The 15,317-nt window shown below is 35.9% G+C and overlaps 2 protein-coding genes across 8 annotated transcripts; both read left to right on the top strand.

The window, feature by feature from the left end:
• Nucleotides 1-109: 109 nt before the first annotated feature.
• On the top strand, nucleotides 110-6,977 carry LOC127265651 (beta-amylase 8). 7 transcript variants are annotated; one of them, XR_007842010.1, is made up of 12 exons: nucleotides 110-896; nucleotides 1,166-1,375; nucleotides 1,963-2,016; nucleotides 2,135-2,338; nucleotides 2,523-2,717; nucleotides 2,805-2,969; nucleotides 3,334-3,594; nucleotides 3,705-3,917; nucleotides 4,023-4,242; nucleotides 4,343-4,753; nucleotides 4,987-5,066; nucleotides 6,610-6,968. XR_007842010.1 is itself a non-coding variant. In XM_051295561.1 (10 exons), exons 1-10 carry the CDS (start codon nucleotides 411-413, stop codon nucleotides 4,354-4,356), a joined length of 1,974 nt encoding a protein of 657 aa, XP_051151518.1. In that variant the 5' UTR covers nucleotides 110-410; the 3' UTR covers nucleotides 4,357-4,937. The 7 variants fall into 7 exon arrangements, 3 of the variants coding, with proteins under 3 accessions (XP_051151518.1, XP_051151516.1, XP_051151519.1); XR_007842009.1 differs by having other exon boundaries at nucleotides 4,343-4,729; XR_007842011.1 differs by having other exon boundaries at nucleotides 6,718-6,967.
• A 2,261-nt stretch (nucleotides 6,978-9,238) lies between these two features.
• On the top strand, nucleotides 9,239-14,838 carry LOC127265652 (protein ACTIVITY OF BC1 COMPLEX KINASE 1, chloroplastic). The gene is made up of 14 exons (XM_051295563.1): nucleotides 9,239-9,732; nucleotides 10,560-10,766; nucleotides 11,103-11,192; nucleotides 11,272-11,418; nucleotides 11,855-12,019; nucleotides 12,379-12,519; nucleotides 12,594-12,773; nucleotides 12,861-13,056; nucleotides 13,225-13,352; nucleotides 13,769-13,840; nucleotides 13,957-14,069; nucleotides 14,147-14,294; nucleotides 14,373-14,442; nucleotides 14,532-14,838. The coding sequence occupies exons 1-14, from the start codon at nucleotides 9,463-9,465 to the stop codon at nucleotides 14,594-14,596; spliced, it is 1,992 nt and encodes a 663-aa protein (XP_051151520.1). The 5' UTR covers nucleotides 9,239-9,462; the 3' UTR covers nucleotides 14,597-14,838.
• The last annotated feature ends 479 nt before the right edge of the window (nucleotides 14,839-15,317 follow it).

Genomic DNA, 15,317 nt, shown 5'->3' on the forward strand with positions numbered 1-15,317 from the left:
TTACATTTATGAGTTCTTGCTGTTCTGCTGTCGTGAATTTTTATTTATGACTGCTGTAAAATCCTGGGTTTCTTTACAGTGTTGCCTTTGATCTCTTTTCTTCGATATTTTCTGACATAATTTGACGGATTTGAGAAACTATAACAATCACGTTTTCTTGGAAAAATGAATGAAAGTGATTGGAAGAAAAGAATATGTTTTCCCGTAAAGATTTGGGTTGCAGTTGGGAGGCAGGAGAGGACAGCGCCGTGGAAAAAAATGAGTTCTTTATTTGACCTACGAAGGCAAAAAAGTGTGACTCTGTTCTTGTCAGAGGAAGTGCCGATACTGCCCTCGCCTCACCAAATTGATGAAAAAGGGGATTCATAGAAATCTGCGGGTGGTTGAGCGAGCGGAGAGATGCAGCGAAGATGAACACCAACGCCGATTCCATTAACCAGTGTTTCGCAGCCGTTTCTGGAGATCTGGATTCTCAACAATCCCCGCCGCCGCCGTTGTCCGCCCAGTTTCAACTCCAGCGCCGCCCCCGCGGCTTTGCAACCACTAATTCAAGCAGTAACAACGCCGCTGCTGCTCTCACTTCCGGTTCAATGAGAAGCAGGAAGGAGAGGGAAAAGGAGAAGGAGCGGACGAAGCTTCGAGAGCGCCACCGTAGAGCTATTACTAGTAGAATGCTAGCCGGTCTCCGACAATACGGAAACTTCCCCCTTCCTGCGCGCGCCGATATGAATGATGTCATCGCGGCTCTCGCTCGGGAAGCAGGTTGGACTGTGGAGTCTGATGGAACCACCTACAAACAATCATCCACTCCCCCGAGGCAGCCGCAACCGCAGCCGCCTCGCACTGCTCACCTCAGTTCCATTCAACAGAACAATTGTAATGTTTCTAATATGGTGGTGAGTATGTTTAAGAAAAAAATTCCGCCTATGTATGTATGTGTTCGTAATTACTGGCTACTTTTCTTGTTCTAGACTACTTTCGGAAATACGAAGCATTGGATTATGGTTGTGGTGGTGGTTGTTAATATAGGATTTCCTAAGACAATCTGTATTTGGGGGTTAGTTAAACTGAGCTAGCGGTATTATGATCCAATTTATGGGTGGAAGTATCTTTGAGGTATTTAACCAAATGAGCTTTCCTACTTAGTTTCTGTTAATGTGATCAGGTTCGATCAGTTGAAAGCCCACTGTACTCTAGTTCTTTAAAAAATTGCTCGTTGAGGTCATCAGCTGACTGTCAACCTTCAGCTCTGAGGCTTGATGAGGATTTGTCTCCAGCATCACTTGATTCTGTTGCTGCAGACAGAAATGGAAAGCTGGAAAAATATTCGAGTGTGAATGCATTAAATTCTCCTGAATGCTTAAAGTCAGTTCAGGTAAAATTCAAGTTCTTTATCCTGGTAATCTACTGTTGTCATGTGGAAACTCATGCGAGTTTCTCTTTATACATACAGAAAAAAAAAAAAAAGAAAAAAAAAAAGAGGATTGTTAGCATTAAAATCATCACAAAATCTGTCGTTAAACTGCATCTGAAAATCTTCATAGAAAGATTCAATCACAGTAAAATAGTGTATGTTTCATGCTTGCATTCAATTCAGTGAAGTTGGAACTTTGAATGCTCAATAATTATTGCTTAGTGTCAGCAAAAAGACACTAGACGTATTGGGCTTAATTGGGTGCAGAGCATTTATTGTACACAATTTTTTCTCATATAGATAAGAGAACTTATAACAAGAAATATGCACAAGTTCTAAGACCTTTAGTATTTGGGCTTAGCCCATTGGTAGTATGTGTACATGCCTTTGTACCCTACTCATGTAACTTAGTAAATATAATTATTTCCCTACTCCATGGAATTGATGTAATGAGAAGGTCCACAATTATGTATTGATTCTTTAACCTGCTGCATGGATGTGTTGATATCTACATAATTTTCAACTCTCTGCATTGTTTATCTCTACAGCTTAGGCATGATGGTGGCTTGAGTTCCTATGTCCCTGTGTACGCAAGGCTTGCGGTTAGAGATTAATCCATGCAGCTTCTGTATTAAAATGCTGTCTTGATTATCCTTGCTTGTTTGCTCCTCGGCAAGTGTTCTGTCATCTGTGACTGTTCCAAATGCTTAATTCTGGCAGGTTGGTTTGATGAACAATTATAGCCAGTTGATGGATCTGGATGGTATTAAAGAAGAACTACAACATCTGAAGTCTTTGCATGTCGATGGTGTTGTTGTAGATTGTTGGTGGGGCATGATCGAAGCATGTACACCAAAGAAATATGAATGGACAGGATACAGGGAACTTTTTGACATTATTCAAGAGTTTGGGATGAAACTTCAAGTAATATGACTTTCAAATTTTGTGTTTATTAACTTATTTTCTACATGTGATTGTCCATTCCATGAGGGATTGCATCATTCCCAAAAGTTAATGCTTTTCTGTTTAAGGGGTCTGTAATTTTGCTTCAAAGAAGTATTATTATTTATTTTATTGGTGAGAGTTTTTCAGTCTCCTTTTTCTGTAGGTGGTAATGGCTTTTCATGAATACAGAGGCCATGATTCTAATGGCACATTCATATCCCTACCCCAGTGGGTTTTAGAGATTGGGAAAAGCAATCAAGATATATTCTTTACAGATCATGAAGGTGGAAGAAATATTGAGTGCCTTTCATGGGGCATTGACAAAGAACGTGTACTAAGAGGAAGAACTGGCATAGAGGTAATTATTTCTTTTGCAGATCCGGCTGTAAGGCGAGTACAACAATTCTATATAAGCTTCTACAAAATATATGTTCCAAAATTTCAGGTATATTTTGACTTCATAAGAAGCTTCCGAACTGAGTTTGATGATTTGTTCACTGGCGGAGTCATTTCTGCTATTGAAATTGGATTGGGACCTTGTGGCGAGCTAAGATATCCTTCTTTTTCAGATAGGATGGGCTGGAGATATCCTGGTATTGGTGAGTTTCAGGTATCCGGTCAATCTTTTTATCTTGTTTCTCTCACTTACTGTTTTCATCAAGTGACATGGTATACAATTCTATACAAGAATAACAATTTTTGTTCATGAGTTTGGTGTAATGTAACGAATTTGATCTCATTAGCATGGTGGAAAAATGTTTCCTAATTTTTACACATCTGGTTTTACATCATTAAGGTACTTGAATTGTTCAAATGTATATTGTTATCTACAATGTTATCAGAGCTCATTGCTTGGAGTATGAACTTGTATCATGACGATATGCAACTTTCATATGCATGATTATGCAATTGCTTGCTTTTCATCCTGAAAGTTGGACCTGTATATGTTATAATCCACTTTCATATTGGTACAGTGTTATGACAAATATTTGATGCGAAATCTTGAAAAAGCTGCAAAACTCTGTGGACATCCCATTTGGGCCAGGGGACCTGATAATGCTGGCTATTATAATGCTAAACCATCTGAAACTGGATTCTTCAGCGAACATGGTGATTACGAAAGCTACTACGGACGCTTCTTCCTGCATTGGTATGCTCAAGTCTTGATCGACCATGCCGACAATGTTCTCTCTCTTGCAAGTCTTGCACTTGAGGAAACACAGATTGTTGTTCAGGTGCTACTGCTTCACACACCCTTGGTCCTTTCTCCTTATGTTTTCACTAAATATCCACCAGCTTATGATTGTCGTGGTGTTGGAAGGGAAGTAATAAACTTGCAATGTAGATTCCAGCTGTTTACTGGTGGTACAAGACGACGAGCCATGCCGCAGAGCTCACCGCTGGCTATTATAACCCTTGTAATCAGGATGGATATTCCTGGTTGTTTCAAGTGCTGAAAAAACATGCTGTGACCATTAAGTTCGACTTTTCAGGGTATCAGCCAGTGCATCAGGATGCCGATGAGGCATTGTCGGATCCTGATGCTCTGAACTGGCAGGTTAGTCTGACTGAATATATCGCTTGAGTTCGTCTTTCTGATTTACCTTTTACCATTTTTGGGAATGGGGTAGTGAGATTCCCTCCATAAACTTAAATTCTGCAGGTTCTTAACTCAGCCTGGGATCAAGGCCTTAGCGTCGCTGGTCAAAATGTGTACTCATGCAGCTGTGATAGTGAAGGATTTGTGAAGCTAGTCGAGACAGCAAGACCAAAAAACCATCCCGACGGCAAGCACTTCGCCTTCTTTGTGCTTCAACAGCCTGCATTTATTGAAAGAAGCATTGGCTTCTCAGAGATGGATGGCTTTATTAAAAGCATGCACGGTGAGCCGAATCCATCATACCATACATACTAGAAACCCCATTTCTACGTCTTTTTTTTTTTGTTACTTTGGTATTCTCACTCTGTTTATTTTCAATGCAGGAAAGGAGATGTAGGTTACTGAAAATTCAAATGTTTGTATTATATATCACAATATTTGATCTCAAGTGTGAATTCTTTGGGAGAAATTTGAGTTTGTTTATATTATACTATGTAGCAAATGGAATTTATATCACAGTAAATTATTGCTTCTATGCCATTGCCACGGTTTGCGCCATTAATTCAATGAGCCACTGTTACACCGATATCTCAGAAAATTTGAATTCTCAACAATCCTCGCTGCCCTCTGGAGAATTTCAACCCCAGCGCAGCCACATGGCTTTTCAGTACTAATTATAGCAGTAGCAAATGCTCCAACCAGCAGCGCTTCTGGTTCGATGGGACTCTGGGAGAGGGAAAGGAGAAGCGGACGAAGCTTCGAGAAGACATGTGTGTTCTGTGTTTGTACTATCAGTATGTAGATCTTTGATTGAGAAGCTTCAGAGCTAATATGCCATATGCTTGCAGTCATTGTCCTTATTAGTTTTCTATTTATATTTTTGAGTTGAAAGTAACTTTAAATGATATTTGTAGTCTCGATTTTTACATTGCTGCTTCTCTGATAGCTACCTTGGAGGAATGAGGAAGATTTCTATCAGTGATCCAAACTCTGATATATATATATATATTTGGGACTTTTCCTACAGATGACATAAACAAGAAGGTTCTCCTTTCAAGTTCTTCATGATGTATGGAGAATTGCTGGATACATGGACCAGGCATTGAGGTACAACAATCTATTCTGTTTTATATTTAGTTTCATATTGATAATATTCCTACCAAATTTACTGATAGGTAAAATTTTCTTATTAATGTGGTTCGAGCTGTGGATATGGTATATGAGGTTTTAATCGAAACACGTGTACGACAAAGGGATAAAATGATTTGCTTTCAAAAAATCAGTCTACTGCCACTTTTGTGTCAGCTTTCTTGAAAGTCTAAAGAATACAAAGAAGCTGCATTTTAATTGACCTTAAAAGTAGCCAATTGACTTGGATAAGGGTCACAAAATTCTTTGTATTTTCATATTCTTTATGACTACATTGGACAAAGGCACTATGGTTAGCATTTCTCACATGGCACAATATCATTTGTGCAAAAAGAAAATGTATATCCTCTTGTGTTATGTGCATTTGTTGTTGTGTGTTTGCTTGGGGGTTTGGATTTTGAGTTGGGATTTGAATAGTAAAAATTTTGAATTTAAATAGTTGTATGATGTGATATAAATAGGTGTTGATGTGATGTTTTGAATGTAAAATTGATTTTTAGTATAATATAAAAAATGAAAAATAGGTGTTTGATTTGATATTTTTTGGGGGAAAAAAATGAATGAATAATATAAATCCAATCCAATCCCCCCAAACAAACACACTTTATGATCCATGAAATTGACATATTGCTTTCCTTATTTGACTGGTGGAACGTTGGAACGGGTTGGTTGATTATTTTTAGTTGGTGGGCTCACCCACACGCGTGCATGTACTAAACAATACAGCAATCAAAAGTTTAGTCTTCCATAGTAGCCAATTTTTGTGTACATTAACTAAATAGGCCAGGTTGTATGCATATGTAGCCATCCCATATTTGTATGAATGACTAGCTAACTTGTCTATTCACAAGTATATGTATATATGAGACTGCTGATAAAATATTCCATTGCTTGGTATATCTCATTCAAATTCCAAGATGGGTATTTTCTTTTCTTTTCTTTTTACCCCCTAAAGCTACCCCAATATACACACTGTTAGATGATTTTTGTCATAGTGGGGCTTATGTGATGTCACAACATCCATTTTTCTTCAAAATTTTGATCTGACTGATACATTGAATTTTGACGTGTTAGGGAAGCCCTTGTGATTATAATATAAACTAATTCCCATATCAACCACAGGGAGGAAAAACGAAGAGTAGTAAGATATTAGCATACATTCTATTTGAGGAATAATGTCGTATTTTGATCTTAGATATGGCTTTCTATTGGCAATCAACATTGTGAAGGCACAAGTGGCCTTGCCATGGGAATGGGATCCATTTGACTTGGCAAGTGATTTCACTTGGTCGAAATTTTGGCTGCTCTTTGTTATTTTTTCAATTTTCTCATTTGTTTCGATTAGAATTCCACTGTCCCCTCTCAACACTATGAGCTATGTTCGTATTCAAGTTAAGAACTTCTCTTCATCGTTCATGATTTCTTTCTTTACTCTACTCTTCACCCCACAGACTCTCTTTTGGTACATTTATCCCTTGTTTATGTTGCTCCTTCTGTGCAGCACTTGTCTTGGGAATGTATTTAGGAGTTTTAAATATTGGGTGCAAGCTATGCTTTCTATAGTGCCTGATTTGAACATATTTGTAACTGCAACAAATGGCATTGGTAGTGAAGAAGACGATGAGGGACCAAATCTTGAAGAGGGTAGAGGGCAAGTTTAATGTTGAGTGAACTAAAAAAAGTCGAGCTTTTTTTGTTATATCGTAGTTTATATTTTCGTAGTTAATATGTTTGTACCTATTTTGAGTTAGCTAAGATGTTGAGCTTTAAGAAGCAATGGTGGAAGCATCCTTGTATTAGGAAACTTTGAATCATTCACTATGTAATGTAATAAACACATGTTTACTTAATGCTCAGACCTCTGACCTCTATGTTTTAACCTTGAGTGACTTCATATCATGAGTTCTTGATTTAATCTCTATTTCTTCTTGTATTTATTTTGCATAAATTGGAACATTATGGAATCCCATTTGTGGTGGGAGACATGGATACAATCACTCTGCCAAATTAAATCTTCTTGGACAACACTGAAATTCATTTGCATAATCCATTATTCGTTAAACGTTGTTTTGTTGTTGATACAGATAAGTGGATATGCAGAGTCAAAATCATATACAAAAGGTAAGTATTGTACAATTAAATCTGAATATAATTACAATTGGGTGTGTTTTTTTCTTAAAACAAATGCACACAATTTAAAATATATATATATATATATTAAACATATTTATAATTTTTATACTTATTTACATATTTTTCAATATTTTATATAAAAAGATGTTTTTTTTAAAATAATTACAAAATAAATACATCCTATTAATATATTAAACATATTAATAAATTAAAAATCATTTTTGTTCCCATTCAATATCAAAATTATCAATTTTGATCCCATTCAAAAATTGATACAGCGGTGTTGGCTTGAACACGGCCGTGTTGGATGACTCAAAAAGTGACTGGGCGTTCCAGTCCAGACAGACAACACGGCCGTGTTCCTACTGTTCGTTCTCTAGGGTTGTGCGGGCCGTACAACCCTAGGGAGGCAAGCTGACCGACGGCGACCCCCTTGCCTGGCCTAAGAGAGTCAACAACTGCTAACCGTACAACCCTAGGGAGGCAAGCTGACCGACGGCGACCCCCTTGCCTGGCCTAAGAGAGTCAACAACTGCTAACCCGTGTTCTGAATACAGCGATGTTCATGACCATGTTATCAAGACAACCATGTTCTGCCCATGTTCAACGCAACCGTCATGTTCACCCTATGTTTTCAATATAATCATATTGTAGGTCATGTTTATTATTTTTTTCAATTTTTGGTTAAAATTTATAATTTAACAAATTTTAATATTTTTAAAATATATAAAAATAATAATATATTAATATATATATTTTTAATAATACTTCCTCCGTTCCACGTTGGATATCAGGGTCATTGTAGACACGAAAATTTAAGATAAGTATTAAATTAAAAAATAGTGTGTAATTATTTTCCAAAAGAAAAAAAGAAAAAAAAAGAAAAGTGACATGGGACGTGGTACGGATATAAACGGCAATGTGGACATGGTAAGTGGGACGGAGGAAGTATTATTAAAAAATATATATTAATATATTATTATTTTTATATATTTTAAAAATTTTAAAAATTGATTATTTTTTATATTATAAAATAATTGTAAAAGATATTTTTGTTAAATTATAAATATATAAATCAAAGAATTTTAACCAAAAAGTGAAAATAATAATAAATATAACATACAATATGATTATATTGAAAACATGGTCACATGACCTAGAACATGCTGTGTGTTGAGAACATGAACATGAACATGACTTAGAACATAGCTTTGTTGAGAATATGAACAATAACATAACCTAGAATATGGTTGTGTTGATAACTGGGCAAGAATATGACTGTGATTAGAACACAGACAAGAACACCACTGTGTTTAGAAGTGTAGGGTAATCAACACCGCCAGTGTTTGCTGTCTGGGACGCTTTTGAGACTAAAATTAATAAATTTTCATTTGAGTGAGACTAAAATTGATAATTTTTTCTAGTGGAACCAAAATTAATAATTTTCATATTGAATGGAACCAAAAATAATTTTTACTCTATTTTTTTTTTTTTTTTTTTTTTTACAACTGTAATCACATTGTATCTTTGTATTTATTATTTTTTTAATTTATCAATTTTTTAGACGTGGAGTACAACGAAATTATTAATATATTACTGTTTCTTCAACTATCATCACTCCTAATTGTTCAAAGAGACAGTCATGTTGTCCGTAAGAATAACATGGTGATGTAGGGTTTAGATTTGTTATCGTGAGGTGACGCTATTCGTCTTTGATGTTCTATACTATTAAAAATTAAATACACGTAACTTGTTTAGATTGTGTTTGTTTTGTTAACTATTTATGAAGTTTAGTTATTAGATTTGCTATTATTTTTAAAAAATCTTACTCCATTAAAGTCCTTTTTCCGATATATCTATGCCACGTGTCAAAAAGGGTGTGTCCAGTTACTATCATTATCCCTTTTGTTATTTAAGATAATAATAATAATAAAAGGATAATAGTAATAATTCTGGTCCTCGTGTTCCAAGCCAATCACAGACCACAAAAGACAGCGTACAACTCGAGCAGCGGAAGGTGCAAGTCGTTGCATCAGCAGGGTAGGGTCTTCATCCCCCTTTCTTGCGGGCATTTGACACTGAAGCCATCCTGTTTGCATGAAATCCGAGCAGATCCCACCTCGAAATCATCCCAATTTGGGAAACTTCGCGCATATGCCGGTTTGCATTTCTGTAGTTTCTTCCACTCTCAGTCGTCATAATCCTTATTAAGTAGCAATTCATGGAGTTAGTTTGCTCAAACTATGTATATCTTACTGCTTCGCCGTCGCTGCCGCCGGTGAACAGTCATCCAAAACCTCATCGAGGTTCTACAAAATTGAATCGTAGGCATTCATTTAGAAATAACAACACAAGAATTAAGGCTCAAAAAAGCGAGTCGTTGGCTCAAGTGGAAAAGCCCCTGAGTGGAATCGGCGGTAGCAGCGCCTTGGAGCAGCTTGATATCGAACGCGGCATTTGTGTTCCATTTCGGAAGTATACCCCTGAATCCGTATGTGAGATAACTTATGCCAATTTTTTATTTGGCGTTTTTTTCTTCTCTATTTGTTTGCAGCGCACATGAGGAAGTTTGCAGTCAGATCGTAAGTGATAGACGGATAGACCGATTAATTTGAGCCCATCGAAACAGATTTTTACTACTTATGAGAAATAGTACTTGCAAAATTGATACTTAGAATCAATTTTTAAGATTGTTTGGAGCCTAATTAGTGAGGTGAGGTGATTACATATATTCATTTGGTTTGATGTTATGTAGCCTGTCCATATTAATAATAAAATAAGGTCTTAAACCTACTGTTGAATACTTAAAGGCAGTAAAATTTTGTTTGAATTCATTTATGTCCCTTTGCCATACATTTAGCTTTTATTTTCTCAAAATCAAATAATGCTTTTGCGCTTTGATAAGTGGGTTGTGTTGATTTATGATTGTATTTTGAATTAGTTAAAAAGGAATTTGCTGAAGTCTGATTGAAATTAATTGTTCGTTCGTTCAACTCTAGCTGAAAGTTGCTGTTATTTTCTCCACATATGCAGTATGGTCTTTGTTATGTGTGATGTCCGTCATCAATCATATATACTGATGCTGGATTGTAATATAGTTTCTTAAAGTTTTAGTTGATTGTATGTGTTAAAGAGAAAAGTAGGAACTTTGGCAGATTCTGAAATTTCATATACTGGGGAGCACCAGAAAGCTTGTAAACACTTTTACAAATATTATCCTGAATTTACATTTACATGTTGCATTGATTTTGATGTAATTTAAAACCTTTGTGTTGTGCTTATAGTGTTTTTTATTTTATTTTTGGTGTACTTATGTAGGTGAGGAATAATGTTCTTTCATCAAGAGGTGCAATATTGTCATTAATGGGCAGAGGAGTAAAAATTGTATGGAGTTTAGGACTCTATTGGTCGGGATTCGTATATGATTATTTTGTGGGCCGTGATGAAGAAGTTGTTCCTTTCCGTGCACGCCAGCTGAGGAATCTCCTCTGTGACTTGGGCCCTTCTTTCGTCAAAGCTGGACAGGTTTTTGCATTCTCTCTCTTCCATAAGCTTTTGGGGTTCATCACCAAGGGTCACCACAATTATTTCTTTTCCCCTTTTCCTTTAGTGTCGCTAGAATATTACCTAGAATTTAGGTGCAGTGTGTACTATGTCATCTCTCTTTCTGGGTGTGAGATGCAGTGTGTACTATATCCATTGCTTTTGATATTTTCATACCGCCTTATTCTTTTTATTTAGTCTTGAATATTATCGTGTTTATCTGAGTTGTTCTTCTATGATTTTTGATGCCTTATTTGGAAACTTACGTATCATTTGCTTTCTCTATTTGACTATTGGTCTGTCCCTGTTTTATATAAGGTGCTTGCAAATAGACCTGATATTATTAGAGAGGACTACATGAATGAACTCTGCATCCTCCAAGATGATGTTCCTCCCTTTCCCAATCAGGTATCTGGCTGTCTTTTTAATGATTATATATATTACCTATATTATTTTTAATTGAACAACCAACCTTAGACTGGTGTAGGTAGCCTTTAAAATCATAGAAGAGGAATTAGGGCAGCCTCTTGAAGCTGTTTTTAGCAGAATTTCATCAGAGACAATTGCTGCAGCAAGTTTGGGTCAAGTGTATCGTGCTACACTACGTTCATCAGGAGAGGATGTTGCTATTAAGGTTCCAAAATTTACTCCAGTTAACCAAGTTTTATTTTGTTTGAATGTGGTTTTCTAGAAATGACTTCGTTCTAGATTAGCACAGGTGCTTACTGGTACTTTTTCCTTAATGGATGCATGTGGAATAATATGGTGCTATATTTCTCTATCATTCTATTATGTCATAAATATGAAGAAAAAACTTGTTTAGATTATATTTGATATTAAGTAATTTCCTGTTTTAAATATGGTAAAACTGCAGCTTACTGAATACCGAGACAGATTCAGGTTCATGGAATGATTGGTGCTTTATTTTTCTATGTTGTTAGCCATAAAATCTGGTTTCCCGTTATTTGTTTGTTTGGAATATTATCTCTCCAAGCTTGTAAATGTTGCTTTTCCATGTTCTATCTATTGATGAAATGCAACTAAGTTGGATCTCCATTATGGTTTTGCAGGTTCAAAGGCCTGGGATAGAACCAATCATCTATAGAGATCTTTTTCTTTTCCGTACTTTAGCTTCTTTCTTGAATGGCATCAGCCTCCAAAAACTAGGTTGTAATGCTGAGCTTATAGTTGATGAATTTGGCGAGAAGCTATTGGAGGAGCTTGATTATACCTTGGTATACCTACTGTCTACTTAAATTTTGCAGAAATCAAGATCATTGCCTTGTCTCTCTAAAAGCATGCCATATGTGCTAACACGCCCCGACATATGTTCACTAGCTTAGTTCACTTCTATTTACAATCATAGCTCGAAATATTTTGGGATATTTGTATTCCTTTTATAACAATTGAATGCCTTTTTCTTTTATCCCTATTCTCTCACACTCTTTCTTATTCTTTCCCCTTCTAAATTAGTTCATAAGCTGCTTTGTTGGATCAAGGACCACAATGCACTGTTATGACATTGGAAGTTTATATTTATTTGATGGAAATATAATCAGAAAATCATTTATTAATTTGTTTGTTTGTTTGCTAGGAAGCTCGTAACATTGAAGATTTTCTTGAAAACTTCAAGAATGACCCTACAGTAAAAATTCCACGTGTCCACAAACATCTTTCGGGTCCTCATGTGCTAGTGATGGAGTGGATAGATGGAATTCGATGTACAGACCCTCAGGTTTGAATGATAAAAACAAATTTTAGATGGTAACTAATAGGTGTGCTCTTGACCATTGCCCCCCTTCAATGTAGGCTATCAAGACTGCAGGAATCGACATTGATGGCTTTCTGACTGTTGGGGTGAGTGCTGCCTTGCGACAGCTGCTGGAGTTTGGGCTATTTCATGGGGATCCACACCCTGGAAATATCTTTGCCATGCGTGATGGGCGTATTGCATATGTGGATTTTGGAAATGTGGCTGTTCTTAGTCAGGTAATTAAAGATTAACAATATTTCATTATAGATGGATTTTGGAAATGTGGCTGTTAACCATTTCTCTCTTGATCTCTTCTTGTTCAGCAAAATAAACAAATTCTTATAGATGCTGTTGTTCATGCTGTAAATGAAGATTACAGTGAGATGGCAAATGATTTTACTAGGCTTGGTTTTCTAGCCAGTGGAACCGACGTCACCCCAATAATTCCTGCTCTGGAAGCAATATGGCAAAACTCTGTGGGAAAGGGGCTTTCTGACTTCAATTTCAGAAGTGTTACAGGTGCTCTTTATTCATCTAACTACTGCACACATCAAGAACATACATACATTTAACAGTCAATTCTATCTCGAGTTTTAGATATTCTATCAGAGTAAATGATCTTTCATTTAAATGGATTCTTTAATTACTCCTAGAGTTTCTTTTCATTGTTCAGCTAATGTTTTGCAGGAAAATTTAATCAGTTAGTTTACAATTATCCAATCCGCATTCCAGAGAGGTTCTCTCTTGTTATTCGATCATTATTGACACAAGAGGGCATTTGCTTAACCCTGAAGCCCGATTTCAAATTTCTTGAGGTTCATCTCATTCTCTAATCTAGTACTTATCATACTTCCTTTCTTCATTTATATGCATGATTGAAGAGCTACATCATCAATTTAACGATTTAAGAATTAAGACAGTATAAGATCCAGACCCAGTTCACCATCATTTCATGATACCACCGATCAAAATACTCAAACATCTCTAATCTAATTTAATTTTTAGTTCTCAGCTAAAGAAATGTGCATGCATACGATACAGAACCACTTTTTCATGAATGCAATCTAATGAAGTTTCGTGCATATTCATCTAAGAATAATCAGCTTCCTTCACTCGATGATGGAAAGATTGAACTCAACCGTGTGAAACATCCAATATCATTTTCCCGGTCTGATTACATCAATTTAGTTTCTTCTTTGTATAATTTATTCATTTGATATCATTGGAGCAGGTTGCCTATCCTTATGTGGCAAAGCGTCTACTCACAGATCCTAATCCTGCTTTACGTGAACGACTAATTCAGGTTGATTATTATCTATGTTGTATAAACTATGATCCCCTGTTTATCGGATTTTCCTATTTTATACAGCAGCCATATCAAACATTTGCATCTGGCTTAACTATGAAATGTTTCATCAGGTTTTATTTAAAGATGGGCTTTTCCAGTGGAAACGACTTGAAAACCTAATCGTTCTGGCAAAGGAAAATGTGGCAAGGATGAGCAGCAATCCCGCCTTGCAGAAAAACCAAATGTTCGTACCTCATATATCGACTTTACCTCTTTTCCCCCTGAAATTTATCTTCATCAGCTCTTTGTCTCCCATGCCAGGCAAAGGACCATGGACCGGAAAATCGCACAAAAATTGGACCTGACAGACACAATCAAGGATGGAGCTCGTCTATTCCTGATCGATGAAGGCATTCGTAGGCAGCTCATTCTTGCTCTCACCGAGGATTCCAAGCTCCATGTTCAAGAGGTTTGTAAAGATTCTGCAGACAATGCAAAGAAACTTAAAACTACCAAATCTGACTACACTACTAATGCATTTTTACAGCTCGTAGATGTATACCGACTGCTCGAAGACCAAATAGACTTACCTTCCATGGCTTTACAAGTAGCACAAGGTAAACCTCACACGACGTCAAATTCAATCCTCGAACATTCTTACCTGCTCGATCTAATAGCTAACTGGTTCTCTATGTTCCTCTCTCAGATCTTCCTTCGGTTGCTCGAGACGTAATGCTTTCTTGGACTGCCTCTGTGTTGTCTGATAGATAGATAGATATAGATATAGATATAGATAAAGCTCAGTCCTCTGCCATGGCTGCTGCAATCAAAACATTCAATATTGCTCTTCTTCACCTACAGAAAGGAATTGAAGGAAGACTTTTTAATTTTTTCATACTGTAGATGGAAATTCAATTTTTCTTTGGGATATATGTATGTGTATAATAGGCAAACCGCAATTTTATACAAATATAATCTGAAATTTTCAGTATATGAATTTATTATTTGAACTCCCTCTAAGCTGGATGATTTGTTGGCCCAATGATTGGTAGTTCCTAATTACGTACTACTGAAAAAGTCTTATCACGTTATAAGTTGAACTACTTTCTAGAATCTATAAAAAAAAAATATTCCCTCCGACCTTCAAAATATAGTCTTATTGATGATATTACATAGATAGTTGGTAAAAAATAAAAATAAAAAATAATTTTTTGTTTTATTAATATATTAGTGTAAAAAACAGTGACAATTATGTAATAACACCTGAGATAGTATTATATTTATTTATAAAATGAAACTATAGTAAACAAGACCATCGTCATATTTATATATTTTCTATTTTTTGTTTTATTAATATATTAGTGTAAAAAACAGTGACAATTATGTAATAACACCTGAGATAGTATTATATTTATTTATAAAATGAAACTATAGTAAACAAGACCATCGTCATATTTATATATTTTCTATTTTTTGTTTTATTAATATATTA

This window comes from Andrographis paniculata, unplaced genomic scaffold (assembly GCF_009805555.1).
Source record: "Andrographis paniculata isolate CXL003 unplaced genomic scaffold, ASM980555v1 Contig73END, whole genome shotgun sequence".
NCBI lineage: Eukaryota > Viridiplantae > Streptophyta > Magnoliopsida > Lamiales > Acanthaceae > Andrographis > Andrographis paniculata.

Coding starts and splice junctions, on each gene's coding strand:
- LOC127265651 (XM_051295559.1), top strand. CDS start 411: ATGAACACCAACGCCGATTCCATTAACCAGTGTTTCGCAGCCGTTTCT. Junction 3,595..3,704: donor AAACACAGATTGTTGTTCAG/GTGCTACTGCTT, acceptor CTTGCAATGTAG/ATTCCAGCTGTTTACTGGTG. Junction 3,918..4,022: donor CTGATGCTCTGAACTGGCAG/GTTAGTCTGACT, acceptor TAAATTCTGCAG/GTTCTTAACTCAGCCTGGGA.
- LOC127265652 (XM_051295563.1), top strand. CDS start 9,463: ATGGAGTTAGTTTGCTCAAACTATGTATATCTTACTGCTTCGCCGTCG. Junction 12,774..12,860: donor ATGTGGCTGTTCTTAGTCAG/GTAATTAAAGAT, acceptor CTTCTTGTTCAG/CAAAATAAACAAATTCTTAT. Junction 13,841..13,956: donor TACGTGAACGACTAATTCAG/GTTGATTATTAT, acceptor ATGTTTCATCAG/GTTTTATTTAAAGATGGGCT.